The sequence below is a fragment of the Peromyscus maniculatus genome, chromosome 14 (assembly GCF_049852395.1).
Source record: "Peromyscus maniculatus bairdii isolate BWxNUB_F1_BW_parent chromosome 14, HU_Pman_BW_mat_3.1, whole genome shotgun sequence".
In the NCBI taxonomy this organism is placed as follows: Eukaryota; Metazoa; Chordata; class Mammalia; order Rodentia; family Cricetidae; genus Peromyscus; species Peromyscus maniculatus.
This window is the reverse complement of record NC_134865.1, coordinates 56,800,393-56,823,843: the sequence shown is the minus strand read 5'-3', so window position 1 is coordinate 56,823,843 and position 23,451 is coordinate 56,800,393. Positions and strand designations below refer to the sequence as shown.

General features: G+C 45.4%; 1 protein-coding gene across 1 annotated transcript in view; it reads left to right on the top strand.

Annotated features, from left to right (window-relative positions):
• Nucleotides 1-20,177, top strand: part of Entpd5 (ectonucleoside triphosphate diphosphohydrolase 5 (inactive)) — a 36,398-nt gene extending 16,221 nt beyond the window's left edge. Inside the window, 14 exon segments of the mRNA XM_076551068.1 lie at nucleotides 1,381-1,445; nucleotides 1,447-1,661; nucleotides 2,629-2,708; nucleotides 4,693-4,836; nucleotides 9,812-9,887; nucleotides 10,104-10,139; nucleotides 10,843-10,931; nucleotides 11,202-11,281; nucleotides 11,887-11,948; nucleotides 12,718-12,819; nucleotides 14,437-14,577; nucleotides 15,901-15,957; nucleotides 17,349-17,464; nucleotides 19,612-20,177. Of these exon segments, the coding sequence (XP_076407183.1) occupies nucleotides 1,381-1,445; nucleotides 1,447-1,661; nucleotides 2,629-2,708; nucleotides 4,693-4,836; nucleotides 9,812-9,887; nucleotides 10,104-10,139; nucleotides 10,843-10,931; nucleotides 11,202-11,281; nucleotides 11,887-11,948; nucleotides 12,718-12,819; nucleotides 14,437-14,577; nucleotides 15,901-15,957; nucleotides 17,349-17,464; nucleotides 19,612-19,698 (1,350 nt within the window). The 3' untranslated portion in view covers nucleotides 19,699-20,177.
• Nucleotides 20,178-23,451: the final 3,274 nt, after the last annotated feature.

The following is a 23,451-nucleotide window of genomic DNA, read 5'->3' as shown; positions in this document are numbered from 1 at the left end:
GGCACATACTGACACCTGGCTATGTGGGGTCAGGATCAAACCTAGTGCTTCATGCGGACTGTGCAAGCACTTGGCCAGCTGAGCTCCCTTTAGGTCCTGAGCTTTATTCCGTCTTTACCACTTTAATTTAGAAGTGAAGCCTTTTTTCTTCAGCACTAAGGGTTCAATCTCGGGCCTCTTGAAGGGTAGGAAAGGACAAGTAGGCAAGTTATGTCCCCAGCAACCCCATCCCAGCACTGCTGTTGCCTTGTTTTCAGACAGGGTCTCATATATCCCAGGCTGGTCTCAAACTTACAGTATAGGTGACTTAGTTAGGGCTTCTATATAAATGGAAGGTTTCTTATAAATGAAAACATTTAATTGAGGATGGCTTACAGTTTCAGACCTTCAGTTCATTATCGTCATGGTGGACATGGCAGAGTGCAGGCAGACATGGTGCTGGAGAGGGATCTACATCTTGATTCAAAGACAACAGGAAGTGAACTGTGTCACTGGGTGTAGCTTGAGCATAGGAGACTTCAAAGCCCGCCTCCACAGTGACATACTTCCTCCAACAAGGTCACACCCACTCCAACAAGGCCACTCTTCCTAATAGTGCCACTTCCTACAGGCAAGAATTCAAACACATGAGTCTTTGGGGGCCATGCCTATTCAAACCACCCCAGTAGGCAAGGATGATTTGAAATTCTGACCCCTTTGCCTCTGCTTTCCTGAGTGCTGAGATGACACACTTGTACTTCCATGCCTGGTTCATGTGGTGCTGAGGATCAAACCCAAGGATTTGAACATGCTAGTCAAGCATTCCAGTTGACCTAGATCCCCCTTTAAAAATGTTCCATTTTGAGATAGTTTTCTTAAGTTGAACAGGCTGACCTTAAACTTACTCAGTAGCCCAGGTAGATCTCTAACTTGTGATCCTTCCAGCCTTAGCCTCATGAATAGCTGGGATCACAGATCTCTGCCATCAGGCCCAGTTAAGTGAACTTCTTAAGTGCCAGTCAGAACCAAGAGGATGGAGGCATGTTCGTGTGTGATATGAAGGCAAATTTGTCAAAATGGAAAGAAGAAAGTTAATCTGAACCATACAGAAGCAGGAAGAAGACAGCCTTTGAGTATGTGAACACCACCCTCTAATTCAGGACAGAGTGTGGGAAAGGATATTTTAAATCCCACTTTCCTACTGCAATCAGATACTCTTCAGAAGAAGGGCCGGAGAGCCTGTGTGGCCCTGGTTTAGCTTGTTGTACTGGTTATGAGAAATGGAGAAGGAACACCTTGGAGACTGGTAGGGTTTCCACAATGAGTTACTTATTTGTTTATTTTTAAAATAGGTTAACCATAAAAGCCCATCCGCTAACCCATGTCCCTTTGTCCCCTAAGCCCCTACAGCAGTGTGAGCAGCCCTGCTTCAGCAGCACAGCCTCAAGCCCTCATCGTGGGAAGAATGGCCACTTCCTGGGGTGCTCTCCTGTTCGCGCTGATGCTGGCCTGCGTCGGCAGCACTGTCTTCTACAGGGAGCAGCAGACTTGGTTCGAGGGTGTCTTCTTGTCTTCCATGTGCCCCATTAATGTCAGTGCCAGCACCTTTTATGGAATTATGTTTGATGCAGGCAGCACCGGAACTCGAATTCACGTTTATACTTTTGTGCAGAGAACAGCAGGTAAGCGCAGCCGGGACCCTTTGCAGTCTACATGTGTTTACACCTTAGCATCTTCTTCCAGAAACAGATGTGCTGGGTGTGTGTGTGTGTGTGTGTGTGTGTGTGTGTGTGTGTGTGTGTTTGTGTGTGTTAGAGAGCCTTCCAGCTGTTGGAATCTTCAGAGAGGTTATTGATATTGTTGAACACATGGTTTAGTTTATGGAATTAAGAGAGACTTGTGTGGGACAGACTGGGGGCGTAGCCTGGTTGGAGGAGCATTTGCCTAACATTCATGAAGTCCTGGGTTTGATCCACAACAGCACATAGACTGTGGTGAAAGCAGAATCAGGAGTTCAGGGTCATCCTCAACCACACAGGGCATTTGAGACCCAGCAGGCACTGTCTCAGATGAGAGAGAGTGTGTGTTTTGTCCAAGTAGAGCTGTAATTCGTGCTTCATCCTCTCCAAAGGTTAGTACCCCAGAGGTCCGGAATATTGAGAATGTTGGCAATGATTCTGAGGAGAAGTGTCGGTACGAGTTTTCACTGCCATCCTTAGAAAGGGGACTGCGGGAATGTTGGAGACTAACTTTTTTCTGGATTGTCAGTTTCCTTTCCTTGTGTTATCTGAAGAGCCCAGGGAGCTCAGGCAGGAGGACCTTCAAGGCTAGCTGAGTTTGTGCAGGGAGTTCAAGGCCAGCCTGAGCTACACAGTGAAACCCTGTCTCAAAAATGTATTAACAGTTTGGAAAAAAAAAAAAAAAAACAAACAACCGAGTTGGAAGGAGTAAGAGCCAGAGTCCCACCAGAGAGATGGCGAAGGACCCTCAGGGCTGCTTAGCACCCTGTGGTCTCCCTCCCAGTGCTTCTGCAAAGCACTCCTCACAGCTTGCATGGAGACTGTGGAAATCTATTAAATCATACAGCAGTGTCTAGAGATTAGCATCTGAAGTAACTCCCCCCTTCTCTCTGTTCCATGGACAAAATAGGACAGCTCCCCTTTCTGGAAGGTGAAATTTTTGATTCTGTGAAGCCAGGACTTTCTGCGTTTGCAGATCAACCCAAGCAGGTGAGTGTTATGATTGACGGGTTTGTTTCCATGTTATGTATGCTAGGGAGCGAACCCAGGGTGAGTGCTCTGTGGCTGAGCTCTGTCCAAGAACCCTTTTTACTTCTTATTTGGGACAGGATCTCGCTAAGTGGACACAGCTGGCCTTGAGGAGCTCACTCAGTGGCATTAGAAGGCCTTAAAATTGTGATCCTCCTGTCTCAGCCTTTGAATAGCTGTAACTAGACCTACAAAACCAGGCCTGACTTAATTTGATGTTTAGGGTCTCAGTGCCTTGATAAGTCTACAACACCCCTGTCGCTACACATCTCATGCTGTTCAGTAATAATATTGATGGCATAAGAGACCATTTTTCCTTCCTTAGTGAATCTTCTGAGTAACCGTAACTGTATACCCCAGACTCAGAAGGAGTAGGAAGAAGGCTAGCACATAGATTGTGGGAGCGGGGCAGATGCCTCAGTGAATCAGAGTACTTGTGCAATTGTGAGGAGCTGAGCTCAGATCTCAGCACCCATGTAAAGTTGGACATGTCACTGCCTGACTGCTGGGGAGCGGAGACAGGAGGATTGATCAGGCTTGCTAGGTGCCAGCCTAGCCAGGTGTGGTGGCTCACACTGTAATCCCATCATTTGGGAGACTAAGGCAGGAGAATTACTAAGAGTTTGAGGCCAACTTAGGTGACATAGTGAATTGTTTTTGTCTTGTTTTGACATCCTGGGCTACAGAGAGACTTTGTCTCAAACAAACAGTGGACAAATAAAACAGTGTGAGCTTAAAGAACTGAGATGCGTTTTCTAGTTCAGTAGGTAAATGGCAAATGTGCTAGGAACTGAGCTATTGAAAGCAGCTACATGAGCAGAAGACGATTTGACATTTACAAAGGATGATGCATTATGTTTGCTGAGGGAGGAGTGGGGTGGCTCATACCTGTCGTGTCAGCCTGTGGGAGGCTGAAGCAGGAGGATCAAAAAGCATTCAAGGGGCTATACAGTGATACTTTGTCTCAAGAGGTAGCTCATTATCAGAATAAATTTTCACTTAGTAAAGCAGTGGAATTAATTTTTCATTTTATTGTGTGTATGGGCGTTTTCCTGTATGTATGTCTGTGCATCCTGTGCTTGCAGTGCCTGTGGTGGCCAGAAGAGGGCGTCAGGTACCTCCAGGACTGGAGTGACAGACAGTTGTGAGCTGCCATGTGGGTGCTGGGAATCAAACCTGGGTCCTTGGAAGAACAGCCAGTGCTCTTAACCACTGAGCCAACTCTCCTGCCCCAAACATGGAGTTTTAAATAATAGTCTTCATTTGTCATAGGTTAATGATCTGCTGTGCCATGCATGTTGGTACTGGTGATATTTTAAAAAAGATCCTATCACATTCTATCCTAGAGGTAACAGCTACAGCTAGCATTTTTGTGAGTACTGTGCCTCATCCAGTGCACACGGCAGTTTAGTGGCAATATGAGACATACTTCCCGGCCCCTAGCCTCGACAAACCAAGCCCCAGGAAAGCCGTGTAACGCACATTACATCAGCAAGTTCCCTGACTTGATGGCCTAAATCTAATTTACAGAAACATAACATAACAATCATTCAAAATGACAGCTCTGTAAAAGAATAAGTTTTGGGCTGGAGAGATGGCTCAGTGGTTAAGAGCACTGACTGCTCTTGCAAAGGACCCAGGTTCACTTCCCAGCACCCACATGGTGGCTCACAACTGTCTGTAACTCCAAGACCTGACACCCTTACATAGACGTGCATGCAAGAAAACACCAATGCACAAAAAATAAAATAAATAAATTATCTTTAAAAAGGAGTAATTTTATGACTCTCAAAAAGAAATGGAGTCTCCTTCTTTCAAGTACCCCATTTCCCTGGGTTTTGCTTCTGCGGAGCAGAGGGTCTGGAGCATTCCCTCTACCACGTTCCTTCTGTTGCTCCCCTGAGGAAGTGGCCTGCCGCTGGATGAGTGTGTTCTCTCTTTGAAGGGCGCTGAGACTGTTGAAGGACTCTTAGAGGTGGCCAAAGACTCAATTCCCAGAAGTCACTGGAGAAGGACCCCGGTGGTTCTGAAAGCAACAGCCGGGCTGCGTCTGCTGCCAGAGCACAAAGCCCAGGCTCTGCTCCTGGAGGTGAGGCTTGAACCGGAGTCTTGGTTAATGCTGGGTTTGGGTTTTTCCTCGGAGAAGTCCTTTGGAGTGACATTGCTTTCGGTGTCCCATCGCTGCTCAGTCATTGTGGAGATAGTAAGCTAGTCATTTACATTTTAAATTATCACCTTGGAAAGCTCAAAGTACTCCCCTCCATGGTATGCATTTATTTGTTTATTTATTTTGAATGTGTGTGTGTGTGTAAATTCCACATGTGCCACAGTACAGCATGGAGATCAGAGGACAACTTTCAGTTCATTCACACCTTCCACCACGCGGATCCTGGGGATCAAACTCAGGTCATCAGGCCTGGGGACAAGTCCCCTTACCCACTGAGCCATCTCACCTGCCCTCCAAGATAGTCTTTATTTGAGTTTTCTGGACGTATAATATAGAAACAGTTTTAAATAAACTCTGTTGAGGAAAATTGACGTATAGTGACATATGTCTATTCATAGAGCTGAGGACATAGTTCAGAGTGTGAGCATCGGGTCCCCAGCATATACATAAAAACATCAGGCCTGGTGGCACACCCTCAGAAGCTCAGTGTTGGGAAGATTTGGACGGGATCCCTGGGGTTGTTGGCCAACCAACCAACCTAGCCTGATCACCCAGGTCCCTGTGAGAAATCCTGTCTCAGAAATTAAGGTGACAGACCTTGAGAAAGGAAACTCAAAGTTGACCTCTGCCCTACATACATCTGTGCACACAAATGTGTACACACACATGCAAACGTGCACAAACACAAGTTAAAATGTAAATATACATTAAAGTGTTCAGATAAAGGTGTTTTGACAAATAGAGACGTATTTGTGTCCTTTTACAGTTAGTTTTCACTACCCTTGAAGCCAGGCAACCACAGATCTGGTTCTCTCACTGTAGATAAGGTTTATTTCTTCTTATGTTTCATACAAATGGAATTATACAGTTGATAGTCTCTGGCTTTAGAAGTTTTTTTTCTTTCTCTCAGCATAAAATGTTGAGAATATTTTTTTTAAACATTGCCCTTCAAATAAAAAATTTAAGTATAGTTTTATTAAACTTAATATTTTATTGTATGTACTTATATAATAAATATATTATAAGACATAATAAACATTAGATTTCATGTTGTAAAGAACATTTAGGCAGAATCTCATTTTAATTAAAAAAAAAATCACAGCAGAGTGGGAGTCTGCTCTCTAACAGCCTCCACCTAAATCATGTTCTTGTCTGAGTCTGAGGTGAGTCGTCAACAAGGCCTTAGTGTCAACAGGTTTTCTTGACTCTCAGCCAGAGGCTTTGAGTCTCTTGTCTAAGCATGTCTGTGAGAATTCAAATCCCGATTCTTTTTTTTTTTTTTTAATTTATTTAACTTTTATTTTTATGTGCATTGGTATGAGGGTGTCAGATCACCTGAAACTGGAGTCATAGGCAGCTGTAAGCTGCCATGTGGGTACTGGGAATTGAACCCTGGTCCTCTGGAAGAGCAGCCAGTGCTCCTAACCACTGAGCCATTTTCTCAGCCCTTCAAATCCTGATTCTTTTTTTTTTTTTTTTTTTTTTTTTTTTTTTTTTTTTTTTTTTTTTTTGGTTTTTCAAGACAGGGTCTCTCTCTGTAGCTTTGTGCCTTTCCTGGAACTCACTTGGTAGCCCAGGCTGGCCTCGAACTCACGGAGATCCACCTGCCTCTGCCTCCCAAGTGCTGGGATTAAAGGCGTGCGCCACCACCGCCCGGCCAAATCCTGATTCTTATTGGAAAGTTTTTTCTTCAGATTTACTTATTTTTATTTTGCTTGCATGCATTTATTTATTTATTTTGGCTTTTTTTATATATATATTTTTTATTTTACAATACCATTCAGTTCTACATATCAGCCACGGGTTCCCCTGTTCTCCCCCCTCCCACCCCCTCCCCTTACCCCCAGCCTACCCTCCATTCCCACCTCCTCCAGGACAAGTCCTCCCCCGAGGACTGCGATCAACCTGGTAGACTCAGTCCAGGGAGGTCCAGTCCCTTCCTCCCAGACTGAACCAAGTGTCCCTGCATAAGCTCCAGGTTTCAAACAGCCAACTCATGCAATGAGCACAGGACTTGGTCCCAATGCCTAGTTGCCTCCCAAACTGATCAAGCCAATCAACTGTCTCACCTATTCAGAGGGCCTGATCCAGCTGGGGGCCCCTCAGCCTTTGGTTCATAGTTCATGTGTTTCCATTCATTTGGCTATTTTTTTTTCAATAATTGAGTAAAACTGAAATTTATTATAAGCCACAGTCATCCTAGGGACCTCCATGCTATATATATAGCCTCTATGGTTCTATGGGTTGTGGTCTGATTGTTCTTTATTTTATATCTAGAATCCACCTATGAGTGAGTACATACCATGACTGTCTTTCTGGGTTTGGGTTACCTCACTCAGGATGATTTTTTTCTAGTTCCATCCATTTGCCTGCAAATTTCATGCTTTCATTGTTTTTCTCTGCTGAGTAGTACTCCATTGTGTATATGTACCACATTTTTTTCATCCATTCTTCCGTTGACGGGCATCTAGGTTGTTTCCAGGTTCTGGCTATTACAAATAGTGCTGCTATGAACATAGCTGAGCATGTATCTTTATGGTAGCTTGCATGCATTTATGTATCGAATGCATTCCTGGTTCCTGTGGAGGTGAGAAGAGGGGGTAAGATCCCTTGAAACTGAAGTAATAGATGATTGTGAACCACTATGTGGGTGATGGGAATGGAACCAGGTCCTTTGCAAGAGCGGCCAGTGCTCTTCATCACCAAGCCATCTCCAACCCCTAAGATCTCAATTCTTCATATTCATTCATTCATTCATTCATTCATTCACCTCCTGAGTGCTTCCCGTGTTTTGTGAATTACTGGAGACATAGACAAGGAACAAAACGATGGTCAGTGCCCGCATGGGGCTTACATTCTAGTGTTGGGAAGACAGATTATTTCATGCCCTGCAGATTCTGTGGGAAGATAGAAGAGGGTAAAGCATCTAGGGAATGCTGGGTCGGGGCATTGCTGTTTTAAGTAGAGCAAAGGTCTCTTTGAGCAATATGGGTTCTTAACTACTGAGCCATCTTTCTAGCCAAATCTCTTAGATGTAATTTATTTGATCAGAGATCTGAGGAGAAGGAAGGATTGTACAAGACTTTGTAAGAAGACTGTTTCAGACAAACAGCAGGTGTAAAGCCTGAAGTCACAAACAGCTTCCAGGACGTCCTGTGGCTGGCTTGAGAGGAAGGGGAGCGGTCAGGAAGCTGGGTGACAGGGAGTAAGCATATCAGTATTAAAAGACAAACTTTTTTTTTACTTACTTTTTTAAAAACGTGTGTGTGTGTGTGTGTGTGTGTGTGTGTGTGTATGAGTGCTCTGTCTGCATGTCTGCCTGCACACCAGAAGAAGGCATCAGATCCCATTATAGGTGGTTGTGAGCTGTCATGTGGGTGTTGGGGAATTGAACTCAGGACCTCTGGAAGAGCAGCTGGGGCTCGTAACTGCTGAGCCACCTCTCCAGCCTGGGCTTTTGTTGTTGTTAAGGAAGCTATCAGGATATTTTGAACTAAGGAGAAATAATCTGTTGTCCATTTTAAAAACTCACACACCAGTACCTTCATTTTGATTGCTCGCATCCACACAAGGTAAGCATGGCAGTGTGCACCTGTGGCCCCTTACTGGGAAGACAGAGACAGGAAGGTCTCGAGGGCTTCACTGACCTCCAGGTTCATGAGACACTGTCTCATCTAGTAAGGTGGAGAGTGATTGAAGGAGACACCTGAGGTTGGCCTCCATACACATGTGCTCACACACAAATACATATACATAAACAAACAGACAAACAAACAAACAAATACAAATATGCTACATTGAGAATAAACTTGGGGCAGAAGATGGGAGTGGAGAAAGCAAACTGAGAACAGCAAAAGAGTGGAGTCCTTTTGATTTATACTTGGAGAATCCCCCATCTATAATAGTGATGTAAAAATCAACTATAATGTAGGCCAGTGTGATGACTCAGCATTAGGAGTGCTTGCCACCAAGCTTGGTAACCTGAGGCTTTTTGTTTGTTTGTTTGTTTGTTTGTTTTGGTTTTTTGAAACAGGATTTCTCTGTGTAGCTTTGCTCCTTTCCTGGAACTCACTCTGTAGACCAGGCTGGCCTCGAACTCACAGAGATCCACCTGGCTCTGCCTCCCAAGTGCTGGGATCAAAGGTGTGCTGCACCACCACCACCACCACCACCACCACCACCACCACCACCACCACCACCACCACCAGGAGGTAACCTGAGTTTTATCTCTAGGACTCACATAGTAGAAGGATTGGACTGACCCTTGGAAGTTTTCTTCTACCGTCCAGACATGTGCTATCGCATGCACAGGCCCACATGAATGCACACATATGTGCACACTCACACATAAAAATCCATAAATGTAATTTAAAATCATTTTAAGGCCATAATGCATGCATCAGTGGCCTTTATTTATGGAGAGTCAGAAGGATTTGTGTAAGGTCTTCATTCACACCTCCTAAAATAGGACTCCATAAGGCCAGGTCTGAGGTCTCCCTTAGTCTCTATAGGCCCTAGCTGTGCACCAAAATCCAGCAGAAGTGAGTGCCTTAGCTCCTTTAGGCTTAGCAGTGTTCACTGCATGTCCAGGTAGAGCTAGTCAGGGGCTAACAAAGGTACAGGCTCTTGATTTGAGTTGGAAGGGTCAAATATACGTTCTTCCCTAGGTGCAGCTGATAGAAAATTTAGATGGGTTTCTTAAGGAATCCATGTGCTTGTGTTTTTGCCTGGTTCCTTCTCCGGCTTCACAGGGAAAGGGCTCAATGCTGCTGTTGTTTTATCTAGGGAAGAGAGCGAGGGCTGTTTTCTAGGACTTAGAGAACACAGACACTGGGATCGTTGGTGATCATTTGTTTTACCGATTCACAGAATCCAGATTTTTGCACTTTTTCCCTAGGTAGAGGAGATCTTCAAGAAGTCACCTTTCCTGGTCCCAGATGACAGCGTTAGCATCATGGATGGGTCCTATGAAGGTGGGACAGAGGATGAAATATGTACTTGGGTGAGAGGGGGTGGAATCAATGAATGATCCAGTTCAGGGGTCTGGGAAGAAGGGTCCAGCATGAAAGAAAGAGGAGCTAAGTAAACATGGAGGGATAGGGTGGGAGACAGTGCTCTAGACATGAAGTCTAGAGAAGGAATAGAGGGGAGATGATCTGGAACATAATCTTTGCTTTTCTCTCCTTTAGGCATCTTAGCGTGGGTTACTGTGAACTTCCTAACAGGTAAACTAAGTAGATCCTGAAGTTTCTCTTAGAACCTTAACTGGCTTTTACAGTTTTTGTTTGTTTGTTTGTTTTTACCAAGAGGGTAAAATCCGCTTCTCTCTTCCTGTACTGTTCTTTCTTTAAAAGAAGAGGCTTTTTTTGTTTTGGAGAAATGGCTCAGCAGTTAAAAGCATTTACTGTTCTTTCCAAAGACCCTTGGGTGGCTTACAGCTGCCTGTAATTTCAGCTCTAGGACTCTAGCCTCTGGACAGCCACACTTATGTGTATTTACCCACACATACACATAATTAAAATAGAAAAAAACCTCTTTTTTAAAAAAGAGGGAGCCAGGTGGTGGTGGCTCACGCCTTTAATCCCAGCACTCAGCAGGCAGAGGTAGCTGGAAATCTGTGAGGCCAGCCTGGTCTACAGAGTGAGTTCCGGAACCGGCTCCAAAGCTACACAGAGAAACCCTGTCTCAAAAAAACAAAATCAAAAAAGAAGAGGGTTGGGAGATAAGCTAATTTTATAATCGGCTTTCAAGGCTTCAGCTGCAGCAGGAGGCCCTCTGTGTTTACATTAGCCTGCAGCCTCTGGGCTCAGGGAGCCAGCAGTAAATGTCACAAAATACCCTTGGTGTACAATAATAAAAGCAGGGGAGAACCTGCAGAGAGTGTCTGGATGGCCTGGGTACTCATTCATACCTTGCTGTCATTAACAGGTCAACTGCATGGCCATGGCCAGGAGACTATGGGGACCCTTGACCTGGGGGGTGCCTCCACCCAAATCACGTTTCTACCCCAGTTTGCGGTGAGTCATTTTATTAAGGCCATGTTGGCAACACACTTAGAAAGCATCATGGTGCTAAGAAAGCAGCATCCTGTTTTGAGACATCAGCTCTCCAGTGACTAGGCTAAGTAGTCAGTTAATGACTAGAGAAGTTTCTGGCTCCTCAAGCCTTGGGAGACTTGCAATGTAATCTTCCCCAGCTTTGATTTGGGGAGAGGGTTGTGGATAGTGGTACTAAAATCTTCATATAATTGCAGATGCTGAAGTCTCTTTGCTTTTTCTGATTTGCAGAAAACCCTGGAACAAACGCCTAGGGGCTACCTCACTTCCTTTGAGATGTTTAACAGCACTTTTAAGCTCTATACACATAGGTGAGGAGGGGGTAGGGAAGAATAATAGTTCACATTGTATTACTTTTCCTAACTTTTCAGGGCATTTTCGTATTTGTTACTGTATCTTATCAGCCTCAGAAAGTCTCTGCCAGTCCTGTAAGCCCTGTCTACTGAAACCTAAGCAATACACCAAACTTGAGAAACTCAGGAGGCAACCTGTTTGGGGTCTCAAAAGAATGTGATGTAAAAGTCAGTTTTTCTTTAGATGAGAGCATGTGGAGAAGGCTCAAAACTCAGCCAGAGCTCCATACGAACTCATGTGATCTGGGCTCCAGGTGTTCAGAGACTAGTCTGGGAGTGATAAGAGCTGAAAGAATGAGAACCTTTTCTGGGGCTGGTTCTCAGGCTGGACTACCAGGAACAATCCTATTCTTCGGCATCACACTTAAGAGCGGTTTACTGCATATCCTTGGTCCAGACTACAGAAGTCTTTCTTTATTGGTCAAGTGAATAATATGACCAAGAGATAGACAAAGTTTCTATCTTTCCAAAGGGAGTCAGAGACACTATGTCACGTTTGAAAAAGGTAGAGTGGGTGAAAACATCCAGGACAGCCTGGAATCGGTCAATCCTGTATTTTACAGTTACCTGGGATTTGGATTGAAAGCTGCAAGACTGGCAACCCTGGGAGCCCTGGACACAGAAGGTTTGTCTGAGTACCAGTTCGTGGTGGGAGACAGTGCAGCTCGCCTCGTCCCTCCCTTGGCATTCATTTTATGGAGCAAGGGTCATGTTGACTTGGGAAGCGTGTGTTGTATCACAGACAGGAAACGGCTGGTGCTGTGGTGTGTATTCATCACCTCGAGAGTGAGGGCTGCTGGCACAGGACCTGTGGCTGCAAGGCTGAAGCCTCCACAGTGTTTGGTCGGAACCTGCACAAGCCTTTGTCAGGAAATAAGATCCGTCCAGTTTGCCAAGTGGAATGACTGAGCAGTTCCCTCTTTGTCTTCACAGCTGGGCACTGGCAGCATTGGCTGCAATCCCAGTTCTGGATGGGAACAAATCATTGGCCTTCCTGTGCCCCAGCCTTCACCTAAAACACGACTTTGTGTCTAGTGCACTCCAGACAGCGCCATGCTCGCCTAAGCTAGGACTGGAGTGAGGAGTACACAGCATTTCAGAGTGCCAGGTGTCTTCAGTGACATTTCATTTGACCTCAACTACCAGTGGAGGAGTCTTCCTCCATTAAAGGAAGGAACTTACTTGACTATGGTATGAAAATCAGCCTCTAGTGTTAGAGGGTTCAGCACTACCACAAAGCCTGTGAAGAACCCCTATCAAGGATACAGCTAAGGAACTAGCTTGATGAGATCCGAAGGAAGGCCCAGTCCCCTTGAGGATTCCTTTCGGCCTCCTGCTTCTTGCTCCCGCCTTCCCTCTCCCACGCTTACCTTCTTGGGTTGCGCTTCTTTCAGGCACCGACGGACGGACCTTTCGAAGTGCCTGTTTACCAAGATGGTTGGAAGCGGAGTGGATCTTTGGGGGTGTGAAATACCAGTATGGTGGCAACCAAGAAGGTAAATGGTGTTTCCTCACTGGTTAAAATGACCTTCAGAGTCCATGTTCTGGCAAGTCTTTAGGAAGCAGTTCCAGAGCCCAAGAGAGACTCACCACATTGAAAGCACCTACTTTTGGCATGTTCAGAGGCCAGCAAGCAAGGCAGCAGCCGCTCTGCATCCTCTTCTGAGTCCTGTGGTGTACTAGAGACCTGTTGTAACCCGTCTAGTGCAGCGGCGTGAATCCCTGTTTCAGGTCCAGTGTGTGTTTAATGATTTCAGTTAGAGTAAAACTTAAAATTGAGATAAGAATCACTCATTTTAGATTCATTAAAATCAAGGGGAAATTTTGTTCTCCCGAGAAGGAAACAAGCTTTCTGAATAATTGCTCACAAAGACCGTGAAGCATGGTAGGCAGAAGCATGGTGACTGTGGCTGGTTTTGGTAAACACAGGTAAAGGAGAGGAGCTGCCCTGGACCCCAGCAGTGAGGTTGAAGAAGGTTACACATCGTTTTTAAGACTTCTCAGACCCAGCCACCTTTTTGTTTTCTTTGTTTAATTTTATGTTTTTGTTGTTTTTAAGATTTATTGATTTTTTTTTATGTGTATGGATGTATTTTGCCTACATGTTTGTCTGTGTGCTATATGTGTGCCTCCTACCCATGGAGGTCAGAAGAGGGAGTCGGTCCCCTAGGACTGGAGGTACAGACCCTTGTGAGCCTTCCCATGGTTGCTGGGATCTGAACCCAGGTCCTCTTCAAGAGCAGGAAGTGGGGTTGGAAAAGTGGCTCAGTGGTTAAGAATACTTGCTGCTCTTTCAGAGGGCCTGGGTTCAATTCCCAGCACCCACATGGTGGCTCACAACTGTCTGAAACTCCAGTTCCAGAGGATCCAATGCCTCTTCTGGACTCTGAAGGCACCAGATAATATGTAGTGCACAGATGTTTGAGACAGGATTTCTTTGTGTAGCTTTGGAGCCTGACCTGGAACTTGCTCTATAGACCAGGCTGCCCTCGAACTCAGAGGCCCATCTGGCTCTGTCTCCTGAGTGCTGGGATTAAAGGCGTGCACCACCACCTGACAAAATAATAACATTTGTAAACAGCAGCCAGTGCTCTTCACTGGGTCCTGTTTTCAGGCCCAGGTATTGTGGTGTTGCTGCTGTGGTTCCAGACCTCAGCTACATACGTGCACAGAGGTGCAGCTGTTTCTGGTGCTCTGCTTTCTGCACTTTCTCAGATTAGTGAGCCAGCAGTCCCGGGCTGCAGTCTTCCTGGAGTGCCGGTCGGGCCTTTTACATGTTGCCCTTCTCTCTCTGGACGTGGTGATGCAGAGGGTCCAGCCCGCGCGTCTGTGGACAATGCGTATCTTGAATAGCCTGAACCCTGTAACCCCGTCACTGTAGCAGTCGGGTCAGCCCCGCCTTCAGATGGCCCAGCTCTTTCAAGAGCTCTTCCTCTTCCTTGCGTGAAGGTCTCAAGCCTAAACCTCGGCCATAGCTACGCTGCTCAAGGGCTAACATTCAGCCGCCTTGATTGTCTTGCTCTTCTCCCACTGACTCCACCAGCTTGCCACAGGCAGTGACTCTTGCCACATCCTTATTCTCCAGTGATGTATATACACGTTTGCCCGGACAGGGGAGATGGGCTTTGAGCCCTGCTACGCAGAAGTGCTGAGGGTCGTGCAAGGAAAACTTCACCAGCCGGAAGAGGTTCGCGGAAGCTCCTTCTATGCTTTTTCCTACTACTATGACCGGGCTGTCGATACGCACTTGATTGGTGAGTTCACGCCTGGTGTCAGGCCAGAAGGAAGAGAAGGGACCATGGGGAAGGGCAGGAGCATCGAAGGCTGTGTTGGTTGGAGTGATTTTCAGCTTTCCAGTAGTGTTATACTAGCCACTAGAATGGAAAGGTGAATATACCTTTGGGGTCTTTGGAAAGTGGGAAGTGACCTGGCTGTTCATAAAGCCTGTTGGTTTGAGGCAGGTTTTCCTATGTATCCTGAGCGATGCCTTAGAGGGGTAAGGGTTTCTTGTGGACCATGGCTTCAGGCCATGGTCAGCAACTTCCCTGTTTCTGCCACAGTAAGGCAGAGAATAACAGTGGAAGGACTTGGAGGAGCAAAGTTGCTTACCTCATGGCAGCCAGGAAGGAGGGAGAGGTAGAGGATGGGATGTAGACAGAGCCAGCAACAACACATTCCTGTTGACCATTCCCTACCTAAGCCCCATCTCCAGAAGTTTCCGTTAACCTCCCAACTACACTATCCATTTATGAATACATCTGTAGCTTAATGCATTGATAAAGGCACATGCCCCTGGTCCACTCACCTCTCAGTGACTGGGACTCCACTGTCTGGAGACCAGGCCTTCAACACATGGGCCCATAGGAGACATTTCCTCCAAATCGTAACAAAATGACATACATGAGTGCACATGTTGCTTTCATACAGTTTGCCAAACCTTGCCATGTGTGTGCCTGTGAAAACTCCCCACATTCAAGATAGTAAAGCCATCACTCCAATTTCCTGTACTTTTAGGAATTTTTTTTCTTATCACAGAAGTTGTATTTTTGTTTAGGTGTGAGTACACACATGATCTGTCGTGACCAGCGAGAGATCATTTTCTGCCCTGCTTATTGTATTTTTTAATCTATGTGTATGTGCCTGCATGACTTTATAAGTACCACGTATGTAGGTGTCTGCAGAGGCCAGAGGGCATCAAAGCCTCTGGGACTAGAGTTACAGGTGCTTATGAGCCACCTGATGTGAGTTCTGAAACTGAACCTGAGCCCTCTGCAAGAGCAGTAAGTGGTCTTAACCATTGAGCATCTCTCCAGGCCCCCTCCCCCATTTACTAAACTTTTAAATGAACCTACATTTTTATTGTGGTTAGATATATGCTGTAAAATGGGTGTCATACATTAATTGTAAATAAATAAAATAGGCAGCGTGGATTTGTCTTGTACAGATATCATGTTTATGTATCAGTGTCTTACGGTGGAAATTCCATGTAGTTCTCGTTTTTTGTTACTATGTATCACTGGGATAAATGCCCTTGTTTCCTTGAAGCTTCCGGCACTAGCTATTCTGTTTCATTTTAGATTATGAAAAGGGCGGTGTTTTAAAAGTTGAAGATTTTGAAAGAAAAGCCAGAGAAGGTAAGTGTCAGGAAATTCTTTTTTTTTTTTTTTTTTTTTTTTTTTGGTTTTTTGAGACAGGGTTTCTCTGTGCAGCCTTGCGCCTTTCCTGGATCTCGCTCTGTAGACCAGGCTGGCCTCGAACTCACAAAGATCCGCCTGCCTCTGCCTCCCAAGTGCTGGGATTAAAGGCGTGTGCCACCACCGCCCGGCCTCAGGAAATTCTTGAAGTTGGACTATGAAGTGTGGCTGCCAGTGCAGGCCCTCTTGGGACTGGCTCCTTTCTGAGCCTTCCAGTCTGCTGGAAATGCATTAGGTACTGTCAAATAAGAATATGGGGATCTAAGACACTTCAGAGAAATAGTTAGGATTCCTATTATAATTATTGCATTACTATTATCTGTTTGTTTTTCATTTTATTTTTTTTTTTTGAGACAAAGTCTTATGTAGCTCAGGATGGCCTCACATTTGCAGTGTAGCTGAGGATAACCTTGAATTCTGATCACCTCTCAAGTGCTAAGATTATAGGCATGAGTCACCGTGACTGATTTATGTGATAGTGGGGAAGGATTCCAGGCTCATGAATGCTAGACAGTCATTCTAACACCTGAACTAGCTATATACGCAGCCTGGCACACTCTCTTTCCCTCTTTAAATTGGAATAGGCAGGGTTATCAGCAGTAATAAAAAACTGAGCACCAGAATGCATGGGACATCCTTGAGAGAATAAATCTAAAATACAAATGATCTTTTCCAGTGGCAACAGGAGAGGGTTAAATTATATTTCTCTGTGCTCCAGGCCTCAACTAGGGACTTCGCATTAAGTGGCCACAGTCTGTCACAGACATTTGAAAAGCAGGGTACTGAGAGTATAGTTCAGGTGTGGAGAATTTTCCTAGTATGTGCAAGGCCCTGGGCTTGATTTCCAGCAGAGCCTGCTCACCCCTTGCTCACCCCCTGCTCACCCTGCCACACCCATAACTGGCAAATAAACTAAAATGCACATAAATAAGAATAGATGATTTTTTTTTTCTTGGTTTTTCAAGACAGGGTTTCTCTGTGTAGCCCTGGCTGTCCTGGAACCCAGATGGCCTAGGACTCAGAGATCTGCCTGCCTCTGCCTCCTGAGTGCTGGGATTAAAGGTGACCACTGCCACCATGCCCAGAGAATAGATGATTTCATACAGGAAATGCGCAGATTCTAAAGAAGCTGTGGTCTTGCAGAAGCCATCAGTATACAGGCGTATACAGTACACAGTACACAGAAGTATACAATATACAGAGGTATACACTACATAAGCCAGACTCCAGGAAGCCCACTCACCAATGAAATGGAGACATTTTTGCTTACTCAAGCCCTGTGTACAGCCAGAGAAGACCCTCCATCTCTCTGTCTGCCCTCTCACTTTCAGTGTGTGATAACTTGGAGAGCTTCACCTCTGGCAGTCCCTTCCTGTGCATGGATCTCAGTTACATCACAGCTTTATTAAAAGATGGCTTTGGCTTTGCAGATGGCACCCTCTTACAGGTAAGAAAGAGCACTAGAATCTTACAACCATCTTGTTGCTTTTGGAAAGAACTTTTTTAGTAATCGGAGCAGCCGGTGTTCTTGTTTGGGCTGAAGCCAGGGCACCCTGCTAGATACCACAAGCATGTGAAACAGTTGGATACAGTTATAGTCTCTTGAGTGTAGTACAGGCATGGTGTGCTTCAGGACACAAGGCAGAAAGACTTGGAGCCCAATGAAGATATTCAAGTCACGTCAATGAAGTCAGTTTAGAACTCAGTGAGAAGAAGCATTGAGAAAGAGGGGAGAAATAAACATCCAGAACACAGCGCAAGCAAGTTGGAAGGGCCATGCTTCCTGAATCCCAGGTTCCTGGTCTTGGGTTTGTATGCCCTCACCTGCCATGATCATGTGGTTGTAAGAACTTAAGCTGAAGTTTGCTGAAGAGAGCACAAGATAAAACGTAGCTGGGGTCCTCACAGACGTCTATTCAGAGAGGCTGTGAGGCAGATAAACGTGCCTGCTAACACTGGCTTACCCTGTCTCATTTGCACAATGATGTTAACACTGAGTGGCTGACTTCCTCAGTGTCTCAAGCATCTGTAATGTATCCTGTATATTCTAGGTCTGCTGGATATTTAGTTGAATCTCTTCTAATAGACTGTATGCAGCTTGAGGACATGATAACATTTTAACCATCTTTGTAAATATAATTTGTAATCATAGGTATAGGAAGTAAGAAAATGAAATTCATAAGATATATTTTAGAGGGGCTGGAGAGGAGGCTCAGTGGTTAAGAGCACTTGCTGCCCTTGCAGAGGATCCAGGGTTGGTTCCCAGGACCCACATGTTGGCTCACGACCACCTGTAACTACAATTCCAGGGGATCTGATGCTGCCTTCTAATCTCTGTGGGTACTAGGTACATGCATGGTACACATACATACTTGTAGTTGAAACACTGATATGCATAAAATATACAATTTTTTTTTAAAGTGTATGTTTTAGAGGGCTGGAGAGAAGTTAAGTTTGCTGCTTGTCTCGGAAGTTAAGAATATTGCTGCTTATCTTAGTTAGGGTTTCTATTGCTGTGAGGAAACATGACCACGGCAACTCATAACCAAAAACATTTAATTGGGTGACGTGCTTACAGTTCAGAGGTTTAGTCCATTATCGTCATGGTGGGAAGCAAGGCAGCATGGAGGCAGACATGGTGTTGGAAAAGGAGCTGAGAGTTCTACATCTTGACCCACAGGCAACAGGAAGTGGTCTGGGACACTGGGTGTGGCTTGAGTGTAAATGAGACCTCAAAGCCCACCTCCCACAGTGACACCCCCTCCCACAGTGACACACTTCCTCTAACAAGGCCACTCACTCTAACAAAGCCACACCTCCTAATAGTGCCACTCCTTATGAGCTTATGGGGGCCAATGACATTCAAATTACCACACTGCTCTTCCAGAGAACCTAATCAGGTGGCTCACAACTACCTGCAACTCCAACTCCAAGAGATCTAACACCTCTGACCTGCACAGGCAACTACACTCGTGGGTATATGTACCCACAGACGAACTCTTGCATCCACACATAATTAAGAAAACAAAACAAAACTGAAAAATCTTGTTTAAAAGATCTATTTTTACAACCAATAGTTTATTACAGATGAAACAGAGGCTGCATGTACCGAGGAAGGAGAGGAAGGAGTCTTACAAAAACAATTTGATAAATACTAACCTCCTTTTCTATAATTGAGGGACCAGATCTAAAGTCCTGCCCAAAGCAGTAAAGGCTGAGCCATCAAGAGAGTCTGGTGCCGAATGCCTCAGCTGATTGTTACTGGTGCTTAAGGAACAGCTGCTTACAGAGACTCAGGAAGCTGAAGATGTGCTTTCCTATCCTAAATAGGTCCCCGGCGCTTGCCAACTCCCTTTCTACCACAGCCATGAATGTTATCATTGCCTTCTCAGGTTAAGGAGCATCCAGAAGCCTTTTCTCACAGAATCTCTCTAAAACTGTCTGCCCAGTACTGCTTCCTAGGCCTAAGGTACTCAGGCAGGAGCGTGCTGGATGGAGGGGCAGTTAGGGCTTGGCCACGGGAGTGCTCTTTGTAGCTATTCGCTGTCCAAAGGCCATGTTTGTTTATGTTGAAAATTTCTTCTTCTTCAACAGCTCACAAAGAAAGTGAACAACATAGAGACTGGCTGGGCCCTGGGGGCCACCTTTCACCTGCTGCAATCTCTGGGCATCTCCAGCTGAGGCTGAGCATGTCCTCTGAAGCCTGCATTTCTGAACAACTTTGTTTTTACAGGAAGGAGTGGACTCAGGCATTTTCTGAGCTACTCTGTGGAAAGCCCGGACTGAAACCCATTAGCCGGCTTTATTAGGAGGGAGGGGATTTTATAGATGACTCTTGCCCCTTGAGCCTAGTGATTTGGGCTTAATTAATTTTTGCACATCTAATGTGAACATCTCCCTACCCACTTGGCAGGTGTACAGCTGTCACCAGAGTGTAAATCTTTTGAGGTTTTTTATATGTCACAGAGTCCTGTGGGGGGAAGGGGGGGAAGAATAGGTTTGGAACTCCATGTTAGATTGGGAGTTCAGAGACAGGTCCTTGGGAACCAAAGGAAAAAAATCTCATTTCAACCCTTGGAGTGCCTCATTCCTTTGAATGTGTTAGTTTTTTGCTTAAAAGCTAAATGAAGTTGACTTACTGAAGTCCCATAACCTATCAATACTGGTATTTTTTTCTTCTTCCTGCCCTTATTACACTCCCTACCCTAAAACCCGAGGTGGGAAATACCTGGTATGGCTTCCCATCTGTAACTCAAAGAGAAGGGGGAAAGATACTAATATTAGAATCTGTGTGGCCGGGCATTGGTGGCGCACGCCTTTAATCCCAGCACTCGGGAGGCAGAGCCAGGCGGATCTCTGTGAGTTCGAGGCCAGCCTGGGCTACCAAGTGAGCTCCAGGAAAGGCGCAAAGCTACACAGAGAAACCCTGTCTCGAAAAACCAAAAAAAAAAAAAGAATCTGTGTGATCCTATGGCACAATAGATCAACCAACCGATTTAGAGCTTAGAGCCATCCTGGGTATTTTATTTTTCGATAGGCATCATACTCTGTTGCTCAGGCTGGCCTGGTACTATGTAACCCAGGTTGCCTTGAAGGATCAGTTCTCCTGCCTCAGTCTCCTGAGTCTTGGGATTACAGTGAGCCATCATGCTCCTCTCATGGGAAACCTTAGAAGACGGTGGAGGTCCTCTTAGAAAGAGGGCCATCGGGTCGCCAGAGACAGCTGCTGCAGAGCAGGGCTGTGGCCTGCTTCCTGCCTTTACTCCTCGGTCCACTCGGGGTTACGACCTCGCAGCCTTAGAGATGCGGGCACATCCGGTGCCAGCGCTCCTCCCAGGCCAGTGTGGTTGTTATGGTATTAAACATGGCCCTGAACTTAGCATCCTTGTATTTCTGTGAAATACAGCTGCACCCTACCTAGTTTTGGTCTATGGCTAGAAGTTAGTGTGTGTACTATTGGAGTCTAAAGATTACCATCGCTTTCATTTGTCCTGGGGGTTGGGGTGTGGGAAGTGCTGGAGACTGAACCCAGGGCTTCCTGCGTGTTCAGCACAATGTGTTACCACTCCACTTTTACAGTAGTGCTTCCCTGCCTGGGCCCTTACTGACTTAGCTGCTATTTTCTGAATTTATTGTCTAGCTCAGGATTTCATATCCTTCCCAGTGGTACCCAACATTTGATTTGATTGGCTATTTTGGCCCATATCAGAACAAGGACTCACATTTCTAGAGAACCATGTTTTTCTCTCAGGCCACTCTGTGTGTTGAGGTTGAACACAGGTCATCATGCATGCTAGGCATGGGTGCTCTACTACATTATAAAGTCATTATCTTAAAATTTTTACCAGGTGGTGGTGGCGCACACCTTTAATTATAGTGCTTGGAAAGCAGAGGCAGGAAGATCTCTGAGTTTGAGGCCAGCCTGGTCTACAGAGCGAGTTCTAGGACAGCCAGGGCTACACAGAGAAAGCCTGTCTTAACAAACAAACACAAAATCCTGTCACTTCTTGTGTGACCACCATTGGCTTGCCTCCTGCTTGGTTTGCGGCGTCCCCTCTGCTGCTCGGCTCCTCCATCATAGCACTTTACCCTTCCTCCTTCCTCTTCTCTTTCCAGGGACGTTTCCATCTCCCCTAACTTGTCATTTTCAGTCATCTCCTGTCCACTCTTCACAAAGGATGTGAATATGCCTGGCCCCATGGCAGCCCCCTGGGGAACCTTCTTTTTGAAGCCATCACATTGAGTCAATAAGTATTACCAGCTGCTGTATATAAAAATGTAGGCAAATGTGTATCCCTACCCCCTCAATTTTAGGGTTTTATTGTTTTGATTAAATGGAGAGTTTCTTTAGACTCTCACACTGAGAACATGTCTTAAGGCTGAGCTTCATTTTTGCTGAATTTAGCCTTGAGCTTCTTGGACACAAGTGGTCCTTTCACCTTAGACTCCCGAGTATCGAGACTATAGGATGCCATGCTGAGCCTGGCTCAGACTTCTATTACTAAGTTCACCTTCACTTCTTAAAAACAATGCTTGCCGCCGGGCGGTGGTGGCGCATGCCTTTGATCCCAGCACTTGGGAGGCAGAGGCAGGAGGATCTCTCTGAGTTTGAGGTCAGCCTGGGCTACAGAGTGAGTTCCAGGACATCTAGGGCTACACAGAGAAACTCTGTCTCAAAAAAACCAAAAATCAAAAACAAAAAACCAAAACAAAACCCCACAATCCCACAGTGCTCACACATAATGAACGAGATTTTCTACATCAGAAAGATAAAATCTCCTATGGAATGCATACTCAGTGTCTCCCTAGCAGGCGTCTCCATCCAGCTCTGTTAAGTGTTTTCGGGCAGCTCCTTTCCACTTAGGATGTCACTGATGTTTACAACTTTGTTAGCTGAGCACTACCTCCTTTCCTTCAGTCACCTATGTCTCTCACTCCAGAGCCTTCCAGACTCTTTGACGATAACTAGTTTTATGCCTTAAAAAAAAATGCAGCATACTTTCTAGACTGTTTACCATGTCTATTAAAACAAGTATTAAGCTAGTCATAGTCCACTAAATGCCATCACAGTTGAGAGAAACTGAGCTGATTCCTCAAGAGTAAGCTCTACAGCAGGCCTTACAGCACAGGCCTCTAATCCTAGCTACGCTGGAGCTGAGGCAGGAGGATTGCTATGTAGCAAATTTGAGGCCAGTGGGCAACTCAGTAAGACACTCAAAAAGTTTTAAAAGGGAGAGAGGTTAGAAGATTTCAGTGGGGTTGGAGAGATAGAACAGAGGTTAAGAAGTTAAGAGGCTGCTCTTCCAGAGGTCCTGAGTTCAATTCCCAGCAACCACAAGGTGGCTCACAACCACCTGTAATGAGATCTGGTGCCCTCTTCTGGAGTGCAGGCAGAACACTGTTTATGTAAGATTTAAAAAAAAAAAAAAAAAAACTTCAGTGGCCAAGTGTATTTAGCACATCAGGTCCTAGATTAAATCTCCAGCACTAAATAAAGGAAGCAGATAGCACCACCTGTCAGGTGAGTTCCCGGTGTTTCTACCACAGGTGGTGTCTGAAGCCTCAGACACAGGCACCCCAGCTGTAGAGTGTGTACTGTTCCACAGACACCTTCCAGTTACCTTGGATATTGCCAGAATTCAAGGATGGACTCTCTCACTCAGAAATTTATCTGCATAGATCCTGTTAATCTTGACCAGAGTCTGTTGACTTACCAGTTTGTTCTTTTAAATGCAATTTGAGGGTCTTAATTTTTCTCAGAAAAAAAAAAAAAAATGCCATGGGCCTTTTTGTTTGAAACAAGTGTTTCTCTGTGTAGCCCTGGCTGGAGACCAGGCTGGCCTCAAACTCAGAGATTTGTCTACCTCTACCTCCCCAAGTACTGAGATTAAAGGCATGTACCACCATCACCCAGCAACAAGGGCCTTTTTTAAG